The sequence below is a fragment of the Urocitellus parryii genome, chromosome 4, assembly GCF_045843805.1.
Source record: "Urocitellus parryii isolate mUroPar1 chromosome 4, mUroPar1.hap1, whole genome shotgun sequence".
Taxonomy (NCBI): domain Eukaryota; kingdom Metazoa; phylum Chordata; class Mammalia; order Rodentia; family Sciuridae; genus Urocitellus; species Urocitellus parryii.
This window is the reverse complement of record NC_135534.1, coordinates 15,640,159-15,660,937: the sequence shown is the minus strand read 5'-3', so window position 1 is coordinate 15,660,937 and position 20,779 is coordinate 15,640,159. Positions and strand designations below refer to the sequence as shown.

At 57.2% G+C, this 20,779-nt stretch overlaps 1 protein-coding gene across 1 annotated transcript; it reads left to right on the top strand.

Annotated features, from left to right (window-relative positions):
* Positions 1–3,957: 3,957 nt before the first annotated feature.
* Rtn4rl2 (reticulon 4 receptor like 2) lies at positions 3,958–19,688 on the top strand. Its single transcript, XM_026406599.2, has 3 exons — positions 3,958–4,341; positions 10,497–10,978; positions 18,385–19,688. The coding sequence occupies exons 1-3, from the start codon at positions 4,311–4,313 to the stop codon at positions 19,132–19,134; spliced, it is 1,263 nt and encodes a 420-aa protein (XP_026262384.1). The 5' UTR covers positions 3,958–4,310; the 3' UTR covers positions 19,135–19,688.
* Positions 19,689–20,779: the final 1,091 nt, after the last annotated feature.

Below are 20,779 nucleotides of genomic sequence, written 5' to 3'. Positions count from 1 at the left end.
TAAGAAGCCACAAAACAAATGAGAATGGCTTTTCCTAGATCTCTCAAAAGCACCAAGTCCAAGCTGCTCTTTCAGTGGGGAGGGACCTGAAGCCCAGAAAGGCTGACCCCGGTGACACAGTCCTTTGGAGTCAGAGTCCAGGCTAGCACTTCTAATTCAACCCAGAATTCCTGATGTCACACTGGGAAGCCCTGGCGCCCGTGCCAGGAAAGGGTGGCGATTTCAAGGTCAGCCATAAAAGGGATGTCATAACTAAAAGCTGACTCCCAAATCCAGCTCTGCCACTCGCTCCTGGACTTTAACATCATTTTTCTAGGTTGTTGTTGGCCCAAGGCAGAAGTAATGACATTGTTAGCATTTATCAAGCACAAGGTCAGGCTAGGTTCTTTGATGTTTTATATCATTTAGTCCTCAAACAACCTCATGAGCTGGGAACTGGTGTTGCACCCCTCCCATGTTCTAGATGAGAAAACTGGAGACTTAAGACAGTTAAGCAACTCGCCCAGGGTCATCTAGCTAGCTAGTAAGCTGCAAAGCTGGGACACACACAACAAAGCCTGTGCTCTTGCCCTACCTTGTTCACTAACTACCACGTGCCCTACAAAGTGCAGGTACCAAACAGGAGAAGGAGAGAGCCAGGGAGTTACTGCAGCTCACTAGATGGGGTCACCAGAGGGAAGAGGGGTCTCATGGGCACCCTGAGAATAGTGGTATGGTTAATAGGTGGGAACTCTCAGAAGATATAAAGACTTATGTAGTTTGTACCAATAACCTCATTCTACATGACCTCCTTCTTTTCAAGGCCCACTATTGTCCACACAAGGTGTCTCTCCGCCTTCTCGGCAGAAGTCCATTCATGAGCCCATTTCTAGAGATCTCTGGCTTCTACTGAGGCTGCAGATCCAACTACAGCCACCAGAGGGCAGGCCAGCTCTGCAGCCAAGGCCAGAGGACCAGGTACCCCAGAGCCTGGCCAAGTGTGCAGCCAGAGATGGGCCTTCATGGCCTAGGGCACAGTCGCTGCTTATAATTTGCTATCTGCTTGTTCCTGCTAATCTCAAAACATTTGACAGAAATCCAACTCATTCAGATACCTCATTCAGACACTGTGTCTGATTGTACTGCCATAGCCCTCACCACCAAAGAATGACCACCAAGATGGCAATGACGTCAGCTTCCACTGCATGCTTCATTTTAACAAGCAGCCTCTCATGCCTTGAGTGGCTGGAGATTGAATGGCGCCTTAAGAGAGTGTATTCTGTTCAGTTGAGGAAACCAAGGCTTATGGAAGGGGAGTAAATTGCTTAGGTTCACCTGGAGAGCTCTGGTATTCAACCTCAAGGGAGAGCCCTTTCCCACTGAATCTGGAAGGAGTGGGGACTGCAATCGTGGATAGAGGGAGGAATTCGGTGTCAGAATGGTCTATAGGGGAGACCAAATATTTTGTGGCATTTCCTATAAACTGACACTAGTCATGAGCTCACCACGCAGCAAGCCATCCAGAAGTGCCCATTGAGCAACTAATGGACAAGACAATGCATGATAGGTATTTCCTGCCCTCAAAAAGCAGGCAGTCTAGGGCGGGGCTGGGGGTAGGAGGGGTGAGTCAGCAGACAATTATAGGAAACCGTGACACCTGTAGAATGGGGTACGTTCACTGTCTAGGGAATACCCAAGTTGGACCGAAAGAGAGGCCTCAAGCCAAGGACTATTAGAAGGGGCACTCCCTTCCCTGAAGCTCACCCCAGGACGGGGGCTCCCCTGCCAGCCTCCGTTCCCGCCTATGTCGGAGGCCGGGGGGCCCCTCCCACCCCTCTCAGAGGGGCGCGGGCCAGGAGCTGATGACAGTACACCTGAGTCAGCCCGCCGCCCACCCACCCCTCAGCGTCTGTCTCCGCATCTTGTGATATTTCGCTCCCCGGGAGCCAGCCCCACTGCGCTCCGGAGGCAGCTCGGCAAACAAACCCAGCGACAGATTGTGCCGCGGCTCATTCCGGGGAAGGACGCCAAATCCCACCCTGCTACCCCCAACACTCCCTCCCCGCCACCCCCTCCAGGTCCTCCCCCACCCCAGGCGCAGGGACCTCTGCAGGGTGGGTCCCAGGAAGATGCAGGACCCTATCCCTGAATTTTGAAGATGGAAGGTGAAAAGGAGCCCCGGAGATTACCTCTTGCTGTTTCTACCTGATCTGAAAATGAAAGGGGTGGGAGAGGAAATTTAGTGTGGGGGGCGGAGGGGGGAGCGTACAGGGAGCCCAAGAAGTGCAGAGGATGGAACCAGCAGGGGGCACTCCAGCGCGAGGTGCAAGAGGACTGGGAGCCTGAGAATGAAACTGGATGAAAACTGGAAGGCGAGGTAGAGATTAAGAGATAGCGAGACACTCGCAGAGATGGAGAGACAGAGGCAGGGAGAAGAGACAGCAAGACCCAGAGAGACAGCTAGAGAAGCAGAGAAGACAGTGACAGAAAGAAGCAGATGCCTAGAAGAGGAAAGGACAGGAAGAGAGTAAGAAAGGGAGAGAGGGAGGGAAGAAGGGAGGGAGACAACAGAGCCGGAGATCATAAAATATGAATAAGATTGGTGGGGGGAGAAAATGAGAGAAATCGAATGAGTACGAGGGAAGAATGACCGATTATGGAAGAAGCCGAGAATGAATGGGAAGAATGAGAGCAGCATTTATAAAGCGCCGACTGTATGCCATGCGTTGGACCCTGGCACAGAAAGGGAGGAGCCTGCCAGAGGCAGCCGGACCTGGGGTTCCTATGCCTTCCTCACAGTAGCTGCTGCCCAGGAGTCCAGCACTGCCGCAGGACAGAGCGCAGATGGCCTTGGCGCCCGCCTTACGCGCCGCTCCATCAGTCTCAACCCCGCCCGCGCGGCTTGGCGACTGGCCCGAAGAGATCCCCAAGGGTCCCACGCTTTATCCTTCTCTGGGGTGGCCCTCGAAGACGGGATGCTGGGCACCTTGGGCCGTGCCAAGAAGAGCGGGGAATGGCATCTTAGCCTTTGTAAGGAGTCTCTTAGGTCACAGAATGGCTGACATGGGACAAAAAGAGGTCGCTAGGGGAGCGAGAGGTCCCAGCGAGACCAGAATCCAACCCTCTATCAAAGAAAGTAGAAATTCCCAGCAATTTCCTCCCCACCTTTTGTCCTCTCTAGTCCTCTGGTATGGAATGATATATCCCCTCTTGGACACATCACATATACGTATAAACACGCACAAATTCTCACGCGCGCCCAAACTTGTATCCTCTCCTAAATGCTTTAAGGGGCGTACAACACACCCGTGCAACCTATGCCCTCGCTGCCCACCCAAGCTTGCTCTCGCAAAATCTCACTCAGCTTCACTCAGTTTCCCACCCGCTCGGACACGCACACTAGCGGGTACTCAGCGGCTCACCAGTGCTCACACTCAAGTGCCCCCATCCTCCCAGGTATAAAAGGTCGCGTGCCAGCACTCAGGCACACCTGCACGAGCACCCTTGAGCGCGCGTGCACGTTCATATGCCCTCGATCTTGCACACACAAATTCTTGCACGTATTATTCTTATAGTCGCACACTTTGGGTTTCTGGTCTGGGGTTGGAAGGAAAAGTGGGATCTTGAGGGTCTCGCGTGGGAGAGAGAGGCACCGCCAAGGATGCGGCGGGAGGGGAGCGGGGATTGACCCAGAAGCCCATCTCCTCTGGGAAGGTTGGGAGGGGAAAACCGGACAAGTCCATGGGGTTTCCTAACACTAGCGCTCCCCCGCAAGAAGGGATTTCTCTAGAAGCGTGGCGCCGCGGAGGCGATAGAACTCAGCGCACAGGATCCCCCAAGGTTGGGAGGGGGCTGGGATGGAGTGGACCGGAGAGCCGCTCCCGCCTCCTAGTGGCCAGGAAAGGGTTAAGTCGGCAAGCCAGGCGGCGAGGGAGGAGCCTGCGAGTGCGGGAAGGCGAGGAGGGTGGTTGGGAAGCGCTTCTTCGCTGTCCCCACTCTCCCTCGGCGAGCAGCTGGGGCGCGCGGACCGCCGGACTGACGGGCCCCGGTGCCAGCCGCGCGGCTGGGAGGGTGCGGGCACAGAGCGTCGCGGGCCAGCCCCAGCCCTCCGCAGCCCGTCGTGCCCCGCCCCGTCCCGTCGGGGCCGATGGCTCCTCCCGAGGCCCGCAGCCCGGGGGGCGCAGGGTAGAGCGCCGCGGCCGGGCCACGCAGCCTCGGGACTCCCAGGCCCCCCCGGAGCCCCGCGGAGTCCCCGCCGTCCGTCCGGCGGGCTCAGGGAGCGAGTGGGAGCGCCCTCCCCCCGCCGCCCCTCCCCCGAGCGTCGAGACAAGATGCTGCCCGGGCTCAGGCGCCTGCTGCAAGGTAGGGTCCCCCGCCGGCGGGAGAGCAGGGTTATCCTGGAGAGGCGAGCCGGACGCCCCTCTCCCGGGCGCGAGGGTGGGGCAGTGGGTGGCTCTGGGAGGGGGAAGAGCTCCCGGCCCCGGCCGCGCCTCCGTCCCGGAGACTGCCCGCAGGAGGAGGCACCCGGCTCGGAGGCTGCCGGAGTGTGCCCGGAGCTCGTGACCGAGAGCGGACGCGAGGGGCAAGCGCGCCGGGCCGAGGCGGGGAGGGAGGCTCAGGTTCCGCTGTCCCGGCTCCACCTGCTCCCGGAACGCTGAGGACTCGGGCGGCTGGGGAAGCGCCGACTCAGCAACTCGTGCCCGGTGCCTCAGCACTTTCCAGTCACCTGGGAGGACGAGCGATGTGGGTAGGGGGCTGCCTGGGAAGGGGGGCGCAGAGGGAATCCCCAAGGGCCCTCCCTGGTAGGACAGATGGACGGGCTAGAAAGAGGACAGTTCCGTGGTTTGAGTGACAGGCAAGGGTGTGGACCGGAGATTGGGGGTGGGGTGGGGAAGGGGTCCGAGGGGGAAGGCTAGGGAAGGAAAGTCAAAGATGGAGAAAAGTGGTTAGGGAAGTCGGGGGAGAGGAGGGAATGGGGGAGAGAAAAGAGGAGGAATAAAGGTTAGAGGGGAGAGCTTCCAAGGACCAGAGATCCAGAGCAAGACCGAGGAAGAGGAAGGGCAGGGGAGACCAGAACAGGGCAAGAGGTGAAGAGAACACTATGGACAGGCACCTAGAATCAGGGGTGGAGATAACGGAAAAAGAATGAGGACTGGTGCCCTGGAAACCGGAATGGGAATGGGAATGGGAAGATCAGAAACGTGATCACGCTGGAGACAGTGGATAGGGATGGGATGTCAGAACCAGGGGAAGATGGTCAAGGATGAGCTCCAGGCTTGGGGACCAACCGGAAACTGTAGATGGGAGAGGGGCTGGGGTAGATCTGGATGCAGAGAGGGGCTGGAGAGGGAAGAGGAGAAGGAAAAGAAAGGGGTGGGAGAGAGGGCCCAGCGGGAGGGGGTGGCTGCCCAGGGATGAGACAAAGAGGCTCTGGAAACCACTTCCACGTGGAAGCCCTCCATTCCCAAAGAGCCTGCCTGTCACACATCCCTTCTATCAGGGAGTGGCTGGTGGGCCAGACCCAGGACTGAGCTCAGGGGCTGGGGGCAGCTGTGAGGAAGACCCGGTAAGGACCTCCCAGCGGGGAGGCAGCCTCCTAGGGTGGGCACCCGAGCAGGCTTGGTGCTGCCATTTATATCTCCGAGCCCCGACGTCGCATGCTGCCACTGACAGTGGCTGCTTATTTTGGGGTGTTACATTCTGACAGAGTGAGAAGCTGTTTGCAGCAGCTTTCAACCTCCAGTCACCAGAGGCATCAGTGCCTCCCCAGGCCCTTCCCTGGCATCACCCCACCTCCATCCTACTCCCAGTCTCTACCTCTTGGGACCCTGCCCCCTGGGCATCGGCATGGCAGGCCTAGCCTTTCCCGAAAGCAGCCTGTTGGGTGTGGAGATGGGGCTTCCGTCCTGACCCCGTGCCACTCCTCCCAGAGCCAGAGGCCTGCCTGTTTCCTGGGACCACTCTGTGCAGACAACCGGGCATTGGCACCCTGGCTCCTGCCCTCCACCCAGGTCCACCTGCCTGCTCCTTAAGTTCCTGCACGAGGGCCTCTGGCCTAAAGGACGGCCCAGGCGGGAACCCTGTCTCAGAGCCTAGGCATCCGAGGTTAGAAAGCCCAGAGTCCTTGACAACGGCCCCTAAGTGAACGGATACTTTTTGGCTTGGGCACCTCAGGATCAATAACCGTGTTCTGGCCTTCCTCTGCTTTCCTTGCTGGACAGTTCTGGCCTTATCTCTGGACAATGGTCATCACTTCTTGACTCCCACATGGGTGGTCCCCTAAAACAACCACGGCTAGGAGCCCAGGAGAAAAAACTCCAAAGAGCCTGGGCCCCTTCCTTGCCTTGACCCTAAACAGCCAAACAGCCAACATTATGACCGGTCCAGACCTGGGCACCTGGGCCCAGCCTCTGTCCTCCCTGTCCCTCAAGGGCATCGTCTCTCCTACCCAGGGCTGGTTTCTGTGGAAACTATTGAGGGAGGGGGCTCCTAGAGAGAGGTCAGGGAGTCTGTCCTAACATGGGTTTGACACCCTGCCTTGGAGTGTGTGTGTGGGGGGGCTGTACTAACTGCATGACCTGAGGCCCCTCCTTCTTCGAGCTGGGGGTCCTGGCAGCATCGGCCTCACAGGGGACTGTGTCGGGTTGCATCCTTTGGGGAAAGAAGTCAGCACATACAAGCACAGTGTCCGGAACACAGTAGGGGCTTCGTGTCAGATGGCTCCCTCCCTTCCCTGCTCCACGCTCCCCTGCAGCTCAGGCTCACCTGCCTATAGGGGGCGCCGTGAGCAGAGGGTGAAGGGGACAGTGAGAGAGGGCTTTCCTCTGTGTGTAAGGTGGCAGGGCGACATGAAGGCCTGGGCTGCCCTCTCTGAACCAGCCCTTCCCCTCCCCAGCCTTCACCTGTGAAATGGGGGTGGGGGTTTGCTCTGGAGGGCTGCCAGGTATCCCCCCTTCCAGCCCAACACACTGTGCATCTCAGCCCCGACTCTGCCAGGGATCCACAAAATGGGGGCCAGGAGTGGAGCCGTGGTCCTCAGAGAAGAGGCAGCAGGGAGGAGGCAGGGCCTGAGGGAAGGGTCTTGGGGAAGAGGCGGGAGAATCAGGGGCGGGGAGGGAAGGCAGAGGCCCACCCTGGGCAGGACAGGGGTGGGAGGCAGCCCCCAGCTCTGCCCCGAGTGCCCCCTCCAGCCCAGCCTGGGGCAGAGGGACCCGGAGCCCCCCACCTTCCCCTCCTCCTCCTCGCCTCCAGTGAGCGCCGCAGCCTGAATTATGGATGAGGCTCCTTGGGTTACGCTGCTTGGCATGGCGGCAGCAGCAGCGAGGGCCAGAAATGGCAACAGAGTCACTGTTACGCAGCAGCTGTCACGGAGGGGCCCCCAGCTCAGGGTCCCTCCTCAAGGAACCTGCAGGGAATACCAGGCTGGGGGAGGTGGGCGGTGGTGGGGGGAGGCCTGGGGACAACAGGGAGGCTGTAGGAAGAGAGGAGAGCCTCCAGAGAGAGCAGGGAAGGCTGGATACTAAGGGTGAGTAGGGCCCTTGCCAGTCCCTGCCCAGCGGGACTCAACTCTGGAAGACACCTGGTGCCTGCAGGAGGAGGAACCGACCCGGGGTCATTTGGGTGTGCACATCCTTCCTTCCGTCAGTCTCTCCTGGGATAGCAGTTAGTCCCAGAGGCTGGAGGAAGAGCTCCGTCATCCCCCAGAGAGCCCGTGGCCACTAGGGCTCACATTCTTGTGAGCTTGTGGATAAGGGGTGGGATTAAGGGATCAGAAAAGGATTGGGTTTCCTTTGGTGTCGAGTCCTTGGGGAGGCAGAGCTCAGAGGGTAACTGACAGGAAAGGAAGTGTCCTGGCTGGGCATCAGGAGAATCCTTTATTCTGATCCTTGCCTGGCACCACTCTTCTGTGTGACCTTGGGCAAGTTGCTTGCCCTCTCTGAGCCCCAGCTGTCACCTCTGTGGAACAAATGATCGTACCAGATGAACCTGGAGGACTTAGGCAGCTCTGAAAATGTCCAGTTTGAAGCCCTAAACCTCAGCGCTCAGGAAACCTACCGTGGGTCCCCCATAGTGCTCCCACACCCCACCCCTGCCTGGTACAGATGAGGGGTGAGAGACATGCTCCTCCGCCCCACGTGGCTTTGAAAAACTCGGGAGGAGAAAGTAATCGTGAAACGCCGCACGGGGGAGGGGTGAGAAGGGCCGAGAAACGCGGAGGTGGTGTGAACGAATGGAACAGCCGCGCTGTGTCACTGAGTATTACATCACACCCAGCCTACACACGCACGGGGCCCGGCACTCACACACACACGCGGGGGACAGCCAGCGCACGCTCGCACGCACCCACCGCACAGCGCAGGGAGGGGCCCGGGACAGGGCCATGGGGCCTGGGTTCCTGGGTTGGTGCTGGGAGGCCCCCCGAGAGCCAGCAGCCAGGACCACCAGGTGCTGGGCATGGGGTCCCCGAATCGGCGCCAGTGTGCTGCCCTGGGGAGGAGACCCCCCAGCACCTGTGACGGCAAGGCCATATTCGGGGCCTGCCGGTGCCATGTGCGAACACCTGGCTCCCAGCACTTCACGTAGTAAGCACCTGGCTCCCGGTTTCCCAGAAGCACACGCACATGCACGCATCCACACACAGCCACCTCCAGGAGGGTGACATCGGCACAAAACAACCTCCTGGGTGTGCAGTTCACAGCCCTGGAGGCCTCACCCTCAGTCACCCACCCCTGAGCCTCTCCTGGGGTCTCTGGATCCACACAGAGCCCCAGGATCTCAGGTCCTTGGGCCCAAGAACCAAGTCTGCCTCCCCTGAGCCTTTGAAGGCCTGGGACACTGCTTGAAGCCAAGGGTGCTCGGTTGCTGTGGCCCAGGGACTGGGGCCTGGCTGTGGGAGGCTGGGCTGTCCTCTCTCCAGGCAAGGCTGCCAGAAGAAAATCCCAGGAGCTATCTGTGGGAAGCACATGCAGGGGAGAGGTCAAGCTGGCTCTAGCCAGAACTTTAATGTGCTCTAGTTCCTGCCGGTGGACAGGGGTGGAGGGGCCTGCCTGGCCTTGCTGGAGCCCAGAAACACAGGCCCCTGCACTGGACCCTCCAGTCCTCAGGCTAACTCCATGCATCTCCTTCTCTGTCTACACGGTAAGAAGGGTGGACCATACCCCATCTTCAAACGTTACTTTAGGAAAAAAAAAATTAAAACTTTTTAAAGTGACTTTGAACGAGAAGAGCCCAAGATGCAGAACGCAGATTTCCGGGCTGCCACGCTCAGAGTTTGGATTCTGCATTCTTTTGGGGAGGACAGCTGATCCTGGTGCATGTGCCTGGTGGCCCTGGGTAGACCCACTGGTCCCTACGGTCCCTCCTGGAGTGTAGAGGCTCTGCTTCCTCCCAGGTAAAACAGCAGGAAGGTGAGGGAGGACTTTGGTCACTGGGTTCAGCAAGGCTGGGCCTCAGGAACGCTGTGCACAGGCCTTAGACTCACAGAGTCTTCAGTTAGTTCTAGTCATTCTCAAGTGGGTTGGTTTTTCTCCCCAGGGGACATTTGGCAGTGTCTGGAGACATTTCGGTTGTCACAACTGGGGGCAGGGTGCTGCTGGCATCTAGTGGATAGAAGACAGAGCGACTGCTGAACACCCTACATAGGACTGCCCCCACAACAAAGGACTCCCAGCCCACTGTGGACCCTGGGGTGGCGCAGCTCTCAGTTAGTCTTTTGACATTAGTCTCTCAACAAGGTCAAACATGCGGCGGTGAAAGCAGACTAGAATGAAAAGACATGTGATCATCCAACAACTTTATATGCACGGAGGTGCTTCCTACAATGCCTCTTGGTGTTATGTTTTAATAGACCTCAAAAAGAAGATTCACAGCCTTACCGGGTGGCACACACACCTAGAATCCTAGCTATGCTGGAGGCGGAGATAGGAAGATTGCAAGTTTGAGGCCAGCCTAGGCAACTTAGCCAGACCCTGTCTCAAAATTACACACACACACACACACACACACACACACACACACACATATATATATATAGTAATGGGGATTGAAACCCTTTGGGTCCACTCAACCACTGAGCCACATCCCCAGCCCTTTTTATATTTTATTTAGAGACAGGGCCTCACTAAGTTGCATAGGGCCTCACTAAGTTGCTGAGGTTGACTTTGAACTGCAATCCTCCTGTCTCAGCCTCCCAAGTCACTGGGATTACAGGTGCGCGACACCGCACCCAGCTAAAACAATAATTTTAAAAAATGAAAAGGGACGGGGGTGCAGCTCAGTGGTAGAGCACCTTGGGTTGAATCCCCAGTGCCAATCAATCAATAAATAAATAAGTAAACAAACAAACAAATAAAAGTTTGCAAGCCTCAAAGGAGCCTCAAGAATGAAGCGGCCAGGCTTCTGCAGACTCTGAGGGGCATCCAGAAGCCCCTGCCTGACATCCTGTGCAGAGACCCGTCTTGGGCGGGTGGGCACGGCCCCTGGGCCTCCAGCCAGCCCTCACTGGCCTCTCCCCTCAGGTCCCGCCTCAGCCTGCCTGCTGCTGCTGCTCCTGGCCCTGCCCCCCGCAGCCCCCAGCTGCCCCATGCTCTGTACCTGCTACTCGTCGCCGCCCACCGTGAGCTGCCAGGCCAACAACTTCTCCTCGGTGCCGCTGTCCCTGCCGCCCAGCACGCAGCGACTCTTCCTCCAGAACAACCTCATCCGCACTCTGCGGCCCGGCACCTTCGGGCCCAACCTGCTCACCCTGTGGCTCTTCTCCAACAACCTCTCCACCATCTACCCGGGCACCTTCCGCCACCTGCAGGCCCTGGAGGAGCTGGACCTCGGTGACAACCGGCACCTGCGCTCCCTGGAGCCTGACACCTTCCAGGGCCTGGAGCGGCTGCAGTCGCTGCATCTGTACCGCTGCCAGCTCAGCAGCCTGCCCGGGAACATCTTCCGCGGCCTGGTCAGCCTGCAGTACCTCTACCTCCAGGAGAACAGCCTGCTCCACCTCCAGGTGAGCGCCCCCCACCCCCCAGCCCTGTCCCGGGGCCTCCTGTCCCTCCTCTCTCCAGGCCACTTCCTGCCTCACAGTCTCCACGGCTCTCTTTCTCTGCCCCTGTTCTAAGTTTCTGTGCCCCTCACATTCTCAGGGTCTTTCCTCTCCTCTGTCTGCCTGCCCCAGTGTGGGTCCCTGTGTGCCCCTCTAGCTCCCCACCCCCACCTGTCTTCACCTGCCTTTGCCTGTCCCTTCCCGGCCCTCTCTGCCTCTTTCCCTGACTTGCCTCCCCCATCTGTCTGCCTCTGCCTCTTCTGTCTGTCTCCCTTCACACACCCACTCTGCACACTCCCCCATGTCTGTCTGGGTGTGTGGATGTGTCTTTCTGTGATCTCTGCTTTCCCCGAGTTTGCCTTCAGGGGACGGTGCCTGGCGCCAGGCACCCCAGCCCAAAGGGCTCTGTGGCTGCTCTTCTCATCCACCCCCAGGTCCTCCCACAGCACAGGCAAGTGGGGCCAGAGGGCAGAGCACTGCTCTGAGGTCCCAGGGAAGGGCCCACTCTGTCCAGCTCCCTGGATAATAGGACATGGGCCTGCCCTGCCCTCTCGGGCTTTCTGTTTCCACACCTTTCCTCTCCGTGCAAGGGAGGACAGAACAAAGGGTAAAAAACACTGCGACACTTTTACCCAGCAGGAAAAGGAGGCCCTGAAAGCTGAAGGAGTAACAGCAATTGTTATTTATTGTTATTATTATTGATCTAATTGTTGTTTATTGTTGTTGTTATGCTGAGCGCCTGACAGTCAGGTCCTCTGGGTCTGTTTCCCTGGGAAGCAATCACACACCCTCCAAACCACAGGAGAAGGAAACCTTCCCTGGCTATGCAGCCTCTGGCTGGAAGGGGACAAGGTACCCCACTTCTCCCCCTCCCCACTTAAGCCTGGCAGGCACCTCCCCCTCCCACCCCAGGGCTGGCGCTAGATAGTCACCAGTCTGCTGGCTGGAAAACCAGGTCTGCCTCGCTGAGGCTCCTGATAATAGCCATTGCGATAATCATCTAACAAGCATTTGCCAAAAGTGCCCACAGTGTGCTAGGTGCTGAGAACACCACACTGTTCCGTGGTGGACGGAACAGTCCCTGCCTTCACAGAGAGAGCATTTTTATGGGGAGGAAGAGAAGTAAAATGCATAGTGTGCTGGGAAAATGGCCTGTGCTAGTGCGGAAACCATGAGCAGCCGTCGGCACTCAGAGGGCGAGCACTTGACCCCGGTCGACCCTGCCATTCACAAGAGGGTAACGAATTTCAACCTGGGCCTCAGTTTTCCCACCTGTAAATCAGGGGGAGCACAAGCACCCATCTCCTAGGGATTTCATAAGAATTAAATGCATGAATAATTTGTAAGGCACTTAGAATAGTGCTTGGCATACTGTAAGCACTATATAAATGCTTGTGAAAATACTATTTTAAGAAAGAGGAAGGAGCCTTATTTAACACTGGTCTTGGTGAAGTGCCCCAACCTGAACCTCATGCTGGGGATTTAGGTCAAAGTCAAGGACTAGACTAAGGCCGTGGGTGGGTTCCAGAACACCCCCTCCTTCTCCTTCCTAATGTTTCCCAGAACCACGAGGTTTACAAGGCGCTCCTGACCACCGCAGCTCACTCCCACCACCCTGTCGGGGGCTGGTCTTCACTGTTTCATTTTAATTGTTTGTAGTGGTGGAGGGACAGAATGCCTTTATTATATTCGTTTATTTTTATGTGGTGCTGAGGACCCAACCCAGGGCCTCCCACGTGCCAGGCAAGTGCTCTGCCCCTGAGCTACAGTCCCAGCCCTCACCTCACTGTTAACAGCGACAAAGCGGAGGCCGGGGGTCCCCAGGACTTTGTAGAGATGTAACCACCTCTAAACACAAATCTCTTAGCCACGGTCCTTGTGACTGGGGGCTCGCTGTTCTCACCATCACACTAGCTTTACAGCCGCCTGACCACAGGGACAGTTAGGGACACAGGGGACACGGGATGGAACTTCCTGAGGCCACACAGTCAGAGGAGTTGCCACTTGAGCCTGTACAGTCTGACTGCACTTCAGGGGGATGGTACCCCAAAGTACAGCTGGGTGGGCTTGTTTTTGAAAACCCACACAATGCTGGACACAGTGGCGCACGCCTGTGATTCCAGCGGAGGCTGAGGCAGGAGGGTGGCAAGTTCAAAGCCAGCCTCAGCAAAAGCAGGTGCTAAGCAACTCAGTGAGCCCCTGTCTCTAAATAAAATGCAAAATAGAGCTAGGGATGTGGCCAGTGGTTGAGTGCCCCTGAGTTCAATTCCTGGTACCACCACCCCGCCCCCCCCAAAAAAAAAGGAAAAACCCGCACTTTGGAGTGTGCCAAACCCACGTTCCAGTCCCGGCTGATAAATGACTTTGGACAAATCCCCTCACCTCTCAGTCACCATTTCCCTGCTTCTAAGTTGGCAGTCAGGACAGTACCTACTACTTATCTCAGTTTTGTGAGGATGAAGTGGAAGTCGTCAGCGTCAGCGCAGAGCCACCCGCCAAAGGTATTGTCCTTTTCACTACAGGTTGAGCACCCTGTATCCAAATTGCTTGGGGACCAGGAGCGGTTCAGATTTCAACTGTTTTGGATTTGGGACTATTTGCATATACATAATGAGATATCTTGGGGATGGGACCAGAGTCTGAGCACAAAATTCATTTACGTTTCATATATGCCTATACACATAAGCTGAAGGTAATTTTATACAACATTTAAATAAATTTGCACATGAAACAAAATTTGTTTTGTTTTGTTTTGTGGGATTGAACCCACGGGCGCTCTACCACTGAGCTAGAGCTGCAGCCCTTTTGATTGATTTATTTTGAGACAGGGTCTCTCTAAGTTACCCAGGCCGGTGCCGGGAACTTGAAATCCTCTTGCCTGACCTTCTCTGGGATTGCAGGTGTGCACTGTCACACCCACCAGGAACAAAGTTTCATGGTGTGGCATTTTCCAGATTTCGTAGCATTTCTGAGTTTAGACTTTCTGATGAGGGTGCTCAACCTGTATTTTCATTACTCCTGCTACTCCTGGTACTCAACCACTCCTGCAGAGCTCCCCGTCTCCTTCCTTATTCATACATACGAGTTGTTCATTGCCTAACCTCAGACGAGTTGTTTCCCCTCTCTGAACCTCAGTTTCCTCATCTGTACACTGGGAATAAGAAAAACAATACCTTCCACCAAGAGTGGATGGACTGAGTAAAGGAGTGAGTGTCCGTAAAACATAGTGTAGTGCTGAATAAATTAGGTTAATACGAACGATCCTCCACGGAGTTGCAGGACAAGACAGTATTCCGGGCCTGGGGTCAGCAGAGGCCCAGACAGAGGGGACCCCAGGTGGCACTGGGGAGAGCACTTGTTTTGCACATCCCTGGCATGCAGGGTACAGGGCATCATGGGAAGGAAGCACTTCACACCTGGCCCTTTATAGAGGCAGAAAGACACAGCCTCTGCCTGTGACCTGCCTGCCTGGTGGAACTAGGCTGGGAGATGCCACAGGCAGGTGAGGAAACCCGTGGGCTGAGGTGAGATCCACAGGGGCAGGTGTGACCCAAGATGGAGCTGGGCCTACCCGAGAAGGGAGGCTTGGAGGAGGCTACCAAAGGGGACCACAGCTTTTCAGGATGTGGCAGGTAGACACGGAAATGGGGTGGGGTGGAGGAACTCACAGATGGTCTGCTGTGGGCCAGGCAAGGAGCCAGAGGAGTTCATTCAACAACAGATATTTACTGAGCACCTACTACATGCCAGGCAGTGTGCAGGGGTGCCAGGGATTTGAGGAGTGAACAAAACAATGTCCCTGCTCTGCTGGAGACTATTTCCTGTGGGAGGGTAGCCAGAAAACGATAAGAGTTTATTCTTCCTTTCTCTGTGTGTAGGGGGGAGAAGGGGTGCTGGGAATTGAACCTGGGGCCTCACGCAGTGGCTAGGCAAGCGCTCTACCATTGAGCCACTTCCCAGACCTCATTCTTTCAGCCATAGCAGCAGCCTGCGTAGTGCTTAAGAGCCATCTTTGCACTCAGGCAAGTCTGAGTTTGAATCAATCCCAGCCTCACTTCCCATTTGCTGAGTGCTTTGGGGTAAGTTACTTAACCACTCTGAACCCCCCTGAGGTGGGAGAGGTGTGGTGATGATTAAAGGCAAGAGACTACTTTCAAGGGGCTCAGGCTGAGGTCTGGCCCAGCATGAGTATTCGTTGAATAGTAGCTTTCATCCAACTGTTGGCAGCAAGGACACCCACGGAGCCTCAGCAAAACCAAGGCACCAGTCTCAGGTCACCAGTGGCAAGGGACACCGTCTAGAATTGGCCCAGGTCTGCCCAGCCCCAGAGTGCAGTTGTTCAGAGCCCCATCCCAGGAGTTCACGTCCACGGACACTTAATGTGAGCTGTTGGGCTCCGGGCAAGTGGCTTCCGTCTCTGAGCCTCCCTCTCCTAGCCTGTGAAGTGGAGGTGATCATTGTCTCCGCCTCACAAGGTTGTGGTGATGCAGTTACTACCTAGGCTATGTGCAGCACAGAGCCTGGCACACGGCGGGAGCTCAGCAACTCATCTGCCTGAGGCTGCTGACGCCGACGATGACGATGATGCCCACCATAGACTGGTGAGCACCATGAGCGGGGGTGCCTGGCACAGAGGAGGCACTCAAAACAGCTTTGCTGAATGAGTGAGGTACATTTCAGGACTCGCCAACTCATAAATAGCAGATGAGAATGGGACCGTAAAGATCAACTACCCTGAAAGTCATTTGTTTCAGATGAAAAAAAAAAAAAAAGAAAGAAAGAAAGAAAGAAAGAAAAGAAAACAACTAAGGCCCAGAGAGGTGCCTGGAGCTATCCAAGGTCACACAGCCTAGCAGCTAATGTGATTAGTGCCAGGAGCTGGAAGGCTGGAGGGAAGCAAGGTTAAGAACAGGGAAGGCTGTCCAGGAAAGGGAGGGGGCAGGGATCCTGCCTTAAGATTCCAAATGGATGCAGAAAGCTGTGAACTGGCCAGTGAGGAGGTGAGGGAAATGTGGTTTTTGAAATGGAAGAGGATGACTTGAGCAGACACTCTCAGCCCAGAGGGAGGGGCGATGGAGAGGGTGATGGGGGAGGGCCTGGGCTGTGAAAGTCAAGAGCTTATTAATGCACAGAGAACCGTTTTAACGGTGGAGAGAGGAAGGACCGGATTTGAGAGCCGCAGCCTGAGGAAGTGGCAACGGGATTTGGCAACAGCTTGGATGGGGGAAGGGGGGATGGACCCCAGGGCTGAGGCTCAGGGAGGGGAGGGCAGGACTGTGCAGAGAGAAGAGCCTGGAATGGGAAATCAGGACTGTGGTCCCTGAACACATGGTCTTCCCTGCCTGACCTTCCCAAGTCCCCAAAGTGCTGATTACCCCTGCTCCTCCCCTGCCCGCTCCCATATTGATCCTCTGACCATACATCTCTGGGTGTGTCCTAGTGTTGCTGACGCTCCATGAAAAAGAGAAACCCTAAATAAGTGAGGGGAAGACATTCCGAGTCCACTCTGGAGGAGGACAGGGGACAAGCAAGGCTGGAGCTAGGCAGCTGCAGGAGCCAGCTGAGGACCCCAATGGGGACTGGGGCTGGGCAGTGGCATCAGCGGGCGGAGAACGCTGGTGTCTGAGGCAGCGAGAAGGTTGAGGGGGACGGATCTCAATGTGGCCAAGAGGAGGGCTCTTGGCAGGCTCAGTTCCTGTGGCAGAGAGGGCGGAAGCCAGATGGGAGGGGGTGAGAAGGCGCAGGAGCAGGGAGGTGGAGCTGGGGGTGGGGGCTGGGAGGCAGTGCCCTCCCCCACCTGAGGCCTCCCACCAGGCTCCTGGGTGGTGTGGACAGGGGATGTCCTCCCCAGGCAGTCGAGGGAGGACAGCCACAGTCAGGGACCAGGACCCCAGCTGAGCTGTCATGAGAAGGGAGGATGCTCCTGTCCCCGAGAGACGCAGACCTGCTGGGACCTGCTAACCACAGTGATGCTGATGCTGGCAGGACCTCAAGGCTGTGGGGTCAGGGGACTGGGGTTCCAGCTGCTTCTCCAATGAGCCCTTCATCTCTGTGCACCTTGGTGCCCTCCCCTGTAAAAAGTGGGTTGTGCTGGGGGAATCTTAAAATACTAGCTCCCAGATACGCTGATCCTCAGAATTCCCTGATGAGGGGGTTAAAATGGTACCCACCCCCACCGTGGATCACACCCACACCTGTTAATTGTGAACTAAATTCTGAATTCCAAGGTCCTTTCCAGCACTCACATGACTCCCCCACCCCCAGGCAGGTGGGACAGCTTCTGTTAGGGGTCTAGGTGCAGGGGAAGCAACTCTTTCTTCCCTTCCCCTGCTTCCCCTAGTGGAGGTGGGGTGGAGCTGATCCCTGGTCCCCTGAATCACCCGGCCTAGCCCTACTTCCCTGATAACCATCAGTTACTGATGGTGTTCCATGACATACCTGCCAGGTACTGGTCCTCAGCAGTGTGGTAACTTTAGCCCTCAGTCCACTGAGAATTTTTCTCCCTGATTTGCATATTGAGGAAACTGAGTCTTGATGGGGTTAAATAACTCGTCCAAAATAACGCAGCCAGGAGAAAGGCAAGCTGGGTTCAGAACCAGGGCTCTAACTCCTGAGCCTGTGGGCTCCTTCCTCCCTGGACTGAGTCCCTGGGTACAGGCACTGTGCTCAGCCTTGGGCTCATATGAACTTCATCTGAACGGTCTTGTTTGATCCTCAGAACAAACTCACCAGGTGGGGTCACTCATCTCCACTTTACAGAAGAGGAGACAGGTATGGAGACATTGCAGACTTGGCCAGGTTGACGATAATAACTAACGCAGAGAAAGTCTATCAAGGGGGAAACAGTTTTCCAAACACCCTAAAGTGCTCTGCTTCATTTAGTCCAAATGTTACAGATGAGGAAACTGAGGCACAGGGATACCGAGTGACTAGTATAAGGTGGCAGAGTCACTTAGGGACTGATCCAGGATTTGAACAGAAAGTCTGGTTCGCTGTCTGCAAACTTAACCAAACCAGAGATGCCCATTCTCCAAGTGTGGTCCTCCAACAGCCTCATCAGCCTCGCCTGGGAACCTGTCAGGATAGACAGATTCCCAGGCAGCAAGCACCCAGAGCCCCAGACCTGCCAGATGGGAAGCCCGGGGCGGCGTTCGGGGATCTGCAAGGGATACACCCTAAGGGTAAGAGCCGCTGACCTCAACGTTCCCGCTTTTTCCGCTGCAAATAGGTTAGAAGAGGCAGAGTTCCAATCCCGGACTCCGAACCCAAAGGTCCAACCCTTTCCACTCTGCCACAGTGCTCCGCTCCTTCCCTCACCCGGGTCCCCACCTCGCTCAGGACCACTCTCTTCTATTCCCGTCCCCACCCAGGATGACCTGTTCGCGGACCTGGCCAACCTGAGCCACCTCTTCCTCCACGGCAACCGCCTGCGGCTGCTCACAGAGCACGTGTTCCGCGGCCTGGGCAGCCTGGACCGGCTGCTCCTGCACGGGAACCGGCTGCAGGGCGTGCACCGCGCGGCCTTCCGCGGCCTCAGCCGCCTCACCATCCTCTACCTGTTCAACAACAGCCTGGCCTCGCTGCCGGGCGAGGCGCTCGCCGACCTGCCGGCGCTCGAGTTCCTGCGGCTCAACGCCAACCCCTGGGCGTGCGACTGCCGCGCGCGGCCGCTCTGGGCCTGGTTCCAGCGCGCGCGCGTGTCCAGCTCCGACGTGACCTGCGCCACGCCCCCGGAGCGCCAGGGCCGAGACCTGCGCGCGCTGCGCGAGGCCGACTTCCAGGCGTGTCCGCCCGCCGCGCCCACGCGGCCCGGCAGCCGCGCCCGCGGCAACAGCTCCTCCAACCACCTGTACGGGGTGGCCGAGGCCGGGGCGCCCCCCGCCGACCCCTCCACGCTCTACCGAGACCTGCCCGCCGAGGACTCGCGGGGCCGCCAGGGCGGAGACGCGCCCACCGAGGACGACTACTGGGTGGGCTACGGGGGCGAGGACCAGCGCGGGGAGCAGACGTGCCCCGGGGCTGCTTGCCAGGCGCCCCCGGACTCCCGCGGCCCCGCGCTGGCGGCCGGGCTCCCCAGCCCCCTGCTTTGCCTCTTGCTGCTGGCGCCCCATCACCTCTGACTGCGGTGCTGAGACTGAAGAGGCCGGGGTTCAGGCCCCTCCCCCCGAGCCGCGGCCCGGACCCCGTCCCTGCCCACCCCACCCCGCCAGGCCCTGCCGCCTTCCGGTCCCCTCGCGGCTCCCCGCCTCCTCTGGACCAGGCTGTCGCTCCTGGCCTTCTGGCTGCTCTGACCGTGGCAGGGTGTGTGGCGGCTCAGCCCTGTTCGCCCTAATTCTAGCCATTAACTCTTCTTCCCCATCCCGAGGCTGGGGTGGGGCACCCCAGGCAGCCGCTGGCCGCCCTCTCCGGGGCCCGCAGTGGACTCGAGAGGGGCTTTTGTCCGCAGAGCATCTTCCACCAGCAGAGCCTTTGGAAGCTCCCCCAGGGGAGCCCCACCCAGCACCCTTCGGAGGGATGCCTCAGTGCGGGCCCCTGCTGATCCTCGTCCCCTCGACCTCCTGACACTGGGGGAACACTTTCTCCTAAGTCTACCCTGGACAATTTTTAGGGCGCCTGGGGAGAGCTTTCCTCTCCACCATGGCCCCTGTGTGGTGAAGATCAAAAGAAGTTGTTTGGGAAAAAAAAATTTATTAAAAAATTCTATTATTTTATCTCCTGTAAGATTTTTTTTTTCTGGGGAGTGGGGGAGCTCAGGATCTCAAAAGTGGGATGAGGGCTGAGAACCGTAAGGATTTCAGGACTGGAGGGCTAGAGAAAAAGAACCACCTTGTGCCATCAAAGAGCTTCCTGCTGGTGGGAGCTGGTGTGTGATCTCTCCCTTTGAGAAGTTGAAGCCTGGGAAAGATTTGTGTAGCACTGAGTCCCAGGGAGGTGAAGTTACAGCCCAGAGTGGGTGCTGATGGCATCTCCTCTCTTTTGTCCAGGAGAAGCAGCAACAACCAACCCTGAGTTGTCTCCAGCCTGGCTAAAGTCTCCTTTTCCTGCAAGGAGGGGGGGGGGGCGGGGAAGACATCCATGGTCACCACCAGCCCAAACATGGCTTTAAGCAAATCTGGGAAAGGCACCTCTTCCCCAGGGGATACACAGTTCTAAGCTAGAGCAAACACCTTAGGAAGAGGAGCCCAGGGCTGGATTTCAGCTCATATTTGTCCCCTTGGCTGAGTGCCCTTGTGCAGTGTACAGCCTGCAGAACTGTACACAGCAAAAGCAGCCTCTCTCCCTGACTTCCAGTGAGCTAGAAGCTCTCATGGATGGACCACATCAGAGAAGGTTCTCCAAGCAAGCTAGAAGAAAGGTCAAGAGGCTGGGTAGTCAAGAGGGACAGGAATCCCAAGGTGGGATCTGGTGGTGGAATCAGAAGCTTCATCTTTCTTTCTGGAGGAGAGCCTGAGACAGGAGTCAGCCTAGGCTAAGAAGGGGTTGAGACTGAGAGTGTTAGGACTGAGTCTCAGACAGAAGTGATTGAAGCTTGGTGGTTTGAATTGGGGTTAAGAATCTAGCTGGGAGGTGGGAACAGAGAGCCAGAAGGGACCCAGAGGTGGTAGGGCTCCAGGCAGGATGTTGAGATTCTGTGTCTCTAGCTGTGGAGGTCAGAGGATGGTGAGAAGAGGAGGTGGAAGCCGGCATGGCATGGTAGGCCTCAGGCAGGTAGGCTCTGCAGAAGGGCACGATGTGGGCGGGGGCACAGTGAGGTCAGGGACCCAC

Excerpts from the sequence above, each read along its gene's own strand:
- Rtn4rl2 (XM_026406599.2), top strand. The coding sequence starts at position 4,311 with ATGCTGCCCGGGCTCAGGCGCCTGCTGCAAG. Across the intron at positions 4,342-10,496 it reads GCTCAGGCGCCTGCTGCAAG|GTCCCGCCTCAGCCTGCCTG; the intron begins GTAGGGTCCCCC and ends CTCTCCCCTCAG. Across the intron at positions 10,979-18,384 it reads ACAGCCTGCTCCACCTCCAG|GATGACCTGTTCGCGGACCT; the intron begins GTGAGCGCCCCC and ends GTCCCCACCCAG.